This window comes from Frankliniella occidentalis, unplaced genomic scaffold (genome assembly GCF_000697945.3).
Source record: "Frankliniella occidentalis isolate FOCC.00 unplaced genomic scaffold, Focc_3.1 Scaffold221, whole genome shotgun sequence".
Classification (NCBI taxonomy): domain Eukaryota; kingdom Metazoa; phylum Arthropoda; class Insecta; order Thysanoptera; family Thripidae; genus Frankliniella; species Frankliniella occidentalis.
Window position 1 is genome coordinate 324,627 of NW_026267347.1, and position 4,372 is coordinate 328,998.

At 42.0% G+C, this 4,372-nt stretch overlaps 1 protein-coding gene across 1 annotated transcript in view; it reads left to right on the forward strand.

The window, feature by feature from the left end:
• The window catches only part of LOC127750613 (uncharacterized), a 64,315-nt gene extending 62,156 nt beyond the window's left edge, over window positions 1-2,159 (forward strand). The window contains exon 5 of the mRNA XM_052272723.1: window positions 1,978-2,159. Coding sequence (XP_052128683.1) covers window positions 1,978-2,159 — 182 coding nt within the window. The remainder of the gene's footprint in view (window positions 1-1,977) is intronic.
• Window positions 2,160-4,372: the final 2,213 nt, after the last annotated feature.

Sequence of the window (4,372 nt, forward strand, 5' to 3'; positions counted from 1 at the left end):
ATTTGCCCCGTAGACACGAGAAAGGGATGTAACGGTGAAACACCGCGACTACAACCCACCCTTCTGCTTAGAAAACGTTTTTTGGGCTGGGGGGAGGGAGTTTCTTACCTCTTTTGCGGTGCTGGGCCTTCTTTTACATTTAATTGTTCACTACAGCAATTTTTAACTTATTTTCGTCAAAGAAGACCCTCTAGCGCCTAAACGGTTAGAGATAGAGCCAAACGGACGAAATTTTCGGGCAAAGGACTCTACTTTTGTAAGTTACCCCTTTGGAGACCATCTAATATTTTCTAAAATTAATTTGTTTATTTTGGGGCTACTTTCGTGAACTCCCTCTAGCGCCCAAACGGTAAAAGATAGAGCGAAACCGACGAAATTTTCGCCCATGGGGCTCTACTTTGACGAGTTTCCCCTTAGGAGCTCAAAAAAGAATATTTTTCTCTGACTTTTTTGACCTACCCCCTTTTCTTTGATACCCCCTTTCAGCCCCTTAGGGTGGGTTGCCAGGATTTGCCGTAGGCGTTTCGTTTTCTAGGAGTGAACCTTAAGATACCCTGAAAATTTGAAGTCTCTACCACATCTCCGTCTAGTGGAACAGACAGACAGACAGACACACAGACACACACGAGGTCGTTTGCATAAGCCCGCTGGATAGCTTTTTCAAAGCAGAAGGGCGGGCTAAAAAGACCTAAAAATCGCAAAACAGGAAAGAAACTCTCCCCCCACCCCCAAAAAACGTTTTCTAAGCAGAAGGGTGGATTGTAGTCGCGGTGCTTCACCGTTACATCCCTTCCCCGTGTTACGGGTTTAAGCGGGCCGAAGGCCCGCGACATCATTCGATCATGTTCTTCAGCAAATCCCGTGACAGAAATGGTCGGGCCGCAGGCCCGACCATCGCCGCCGGCAGGCCAAGCAGGCCCGGCCCCCGCCGAACGGAGTTGCCGGCGGAGCGAAGCGGAGCTGGCAACTTCGTTTGGCGGAAGGGCGGGCCTGCTTGTTTAAGGGGTTTTCACTGAAATGTCGTAAAAATGTCCGTTGTCGGAACCAGGACGCTCTAGGAAGCGATCGGGCATGTCCCGGGACGTAAAATGATCTCAGGAATCCGATTCTGGCCTCAGAATGGGCGTTTCCAAACTCCTTATACCCCAAACCCAACATTTCGTTCTAAAATCATGCGTTTTGGCGAGCTTAGACGGGGTACTTCCCCATAATTTTTTTACTTTATCAGGGCTTGAATTTAAAGTTAGTTACTCTATCTTCACTGAAAACAGCGTTATAACGCATGTTTTCACTAGATGATAACGCGGTGCACATTTAAGTTTTTGTGGAATATTTTCTAAACGAGCCCGAGATTTATTTTTCGATAGTACCATCGGATTTCCCGCGAAATCTCCGATCAAACAAGCGTACATGTGATAGGGTTCGGAGTTCAAATAACAATACGGAACAAGACGTGTTCTTAGAGAATCATTGCTCAGAACCCTATCACGTGTAGGCTCGTTTGATCGGAAATTTTACGGGAAATTCAATGGTGCTTTCGAAAATTAAAATTTCAGCGCCCGCTCAGAAAATATTCCATAACCGTAACCGTCCAACTGTTATATCTCCGAGACGGGTGCAGCTACAACCCTCAAAAAAATTGCGAATTGTAAAGGCAGAAGTCGACTATCATTACCTCCAGTCGTAGCGGTTCTGCCTCTCGCGGGTTGCGGCACAGCGAGGAAAAACGGAAATCTGATCCGAAATTGGTTCAGTCGCTCTACATTTTTATCATAAACTAGTAAATATTTTTAATTTAATCTTTTTATCGATGAAAAACAAGTTAAACCACCAGTATTGAGACCCAAAAACCGCAACCTTCTTCCCCAAATGGTTTCGTGATCACGTTTTCACTTTACAGTGGCCTTAAAAGATTATTGTCCTTCGGCAGAGAATAGTATACTTTTGTTTTCGGACTTCCGTTTCCGTTTCTTTTAGGTAGTCTTGGACGGCTGCAGAGTGGTCTGACAGACGTGGCACTAGCCGCATACGCCCTGACACCAAATCGAGTACGTCTCTTACAGCCCTCAGCGCCTTTCCTCGATGTGACTTCCCGAGTGCATGTTCGAGTCCAATGTTCCGACACTAGTGACCAGGTCCTATCTGTCAGTGTCAGGTAAAGTAACTAGAATTTTAAAATAAAATAAAGCGTTTTATTTGATCTGAAATCCTATGCCCACTGTGAAAAATACCGTCGTTAATTTACAAACAAATTATAAACTCAAATTATAATTTAAGTTGTAAATTTATGGGAGCACATTTTTTACACTCCAACTCTTTAACTTTTGTTTTATGACATTTTTTGTGGAACTGCTTTTTATAACCGCTGCTCTAAAGCCCTAGTGATTCACATTTCTCCTCCTAAACGTGGCGGTAGCGCCTAAACAGCTTCAGATAGAGCAAAACGGACAAAATTTTCGTGTACAGAATCGCAACTGCACGAGTTACCATTTAGGAAGCGTTCTTGAAAATTATTAAAAATTGTTGTAATGACAGCTTTTGGAACGAATGCCCAAAACCCCTAAATATTAATTTGAGCAAAAATGTTTGATGTTTCCTTCGTTGACACAGTTAGACCACCAATATCCCAAAGTAGAATGAAAATCGGGAATTTAAACTTGGCGGGGTTCCCTTGTGAGAGTAACCTCATAATTAACCCAATAATTATGTTTGATGTTGTGCGATGTTTTGCCTTTATGTGGGATGTGCGATGATTTGCGTTTTTGTGCGATGATGTGCAATGATGTGGAAGTGTGGAAAGCATTGGAGTTTAGTTTTAACATCTTTAGATGGGTCCTGCCCCGAGGAGTGGCAACTGGCAACTTTGGCAAACATTTGTTGTAGGCCACAGAAAAGTACCCCGAAAAGCGTCGAAAGAAACCACAGTGGGGCCAGGCAAACAATCCATGCGATCCAACGAAGCTTTGGAACGAAAATGCACGGTTTTTTACGAGGGGGCAATAACTCCCATTTTAAGTGTACACATGATTCCCGAAAGAACTGATTCCCGTTGATTCCCGTGATTCCTGGTGATTCCCGTTGATTCCCGTGATTCCTGGTGATTCCCGTTGATTCCCGTGATTCCCGTTGATTCCTCGGATTCCCGTTGATTCCCAGTGATTCCCGGCGATTCCTGGTGATTCCCGGCGATTCCCTGTGTTTTTCGCTGATTCCCCTTGATTCCCGATGATTCCCGGTGATTCCCATCGATTCCCTTGATTCTCGTTTCTTCTAAAAAATCAAATTTTTCATTTCCCCTTGCTGTAAAAATCGGGTGAGCGCGGAACGAGTGTGCAACGAGTGCGCGACTGGTGCGCTGGGGGTGCGTGCCGAGTGGTGGAGGCGGGAGAGACCCGCGCGAGTGACGTTTTTGAGACACTTGTCAGTTTGAGGGCTAATAACTTTTCCATTTCGACTCTGAGCATAAGACATTTTCTATTCGATTTGTAAAGAGGAATCCAAATGTGGTACTGAAAGTTGAATTTTGTAACTTCTGAAAAAAACAAAGTTTTCAAATTTTAAATAGAATAGTGTTTACTTGTGCATATGCGTGGAAGTCACCTAATCTCTCAATAGGACATGTCAAAACGTTTATTAGACACACTACTTAATTTCACTATAGCCATGGACTTGCAAAGGACCGAACAATATTAGAGACAATATCGCAAACTCAGGTGGGATAGACCCATCGAAATCAGATCATGATATATACAACCGCTAGCTATGTCTCCAGTCGTATTATGCTGAGTGATACTTAAATAAAATGGTGAAAGCTTTAAAATTACATTTGATGGTATAATATATTACAGAAATTTTAATTAACACATTTCAGTGACAGTGATCTTAAAGACCAAAAAGATAGATTTGATAAAAATGAATAAAAGAGTGCCAATTTACCTATAAATACCCAAATAGTTTATTAGGTGCATTTAAGCTTCATTCTATGACAAAAGATTCCACAAAATTTCCAGTTAATTATTTCCTGGGACTCGTAATACTTATAAAGAATTGGATTTGTTTGATCAAATAAACTGAGCAATTGTCAGTCAAACAAATCAAATTCTGTGTAAGTGTTATGAGTCCAAGGAGTTAGAAAGTTTGGAGAATCTCTTGTCATAGAATGAAGTTTAAATGCATTCAATAAATTATTTGGGTGTAAATAATTAAATAATAAGAACTGCAGCTTGACCTAGTTGAAAATATAAAATTATGCTTTATTTTAGCGGATTTGAGAAAAGTATATATATCATGATCTGATTATTTCGATGGGCCTATCCTACCTGAGTTTGCGATATTGGCTCTAATATTGTTCAGGCCTATCCTACAGGGCCCC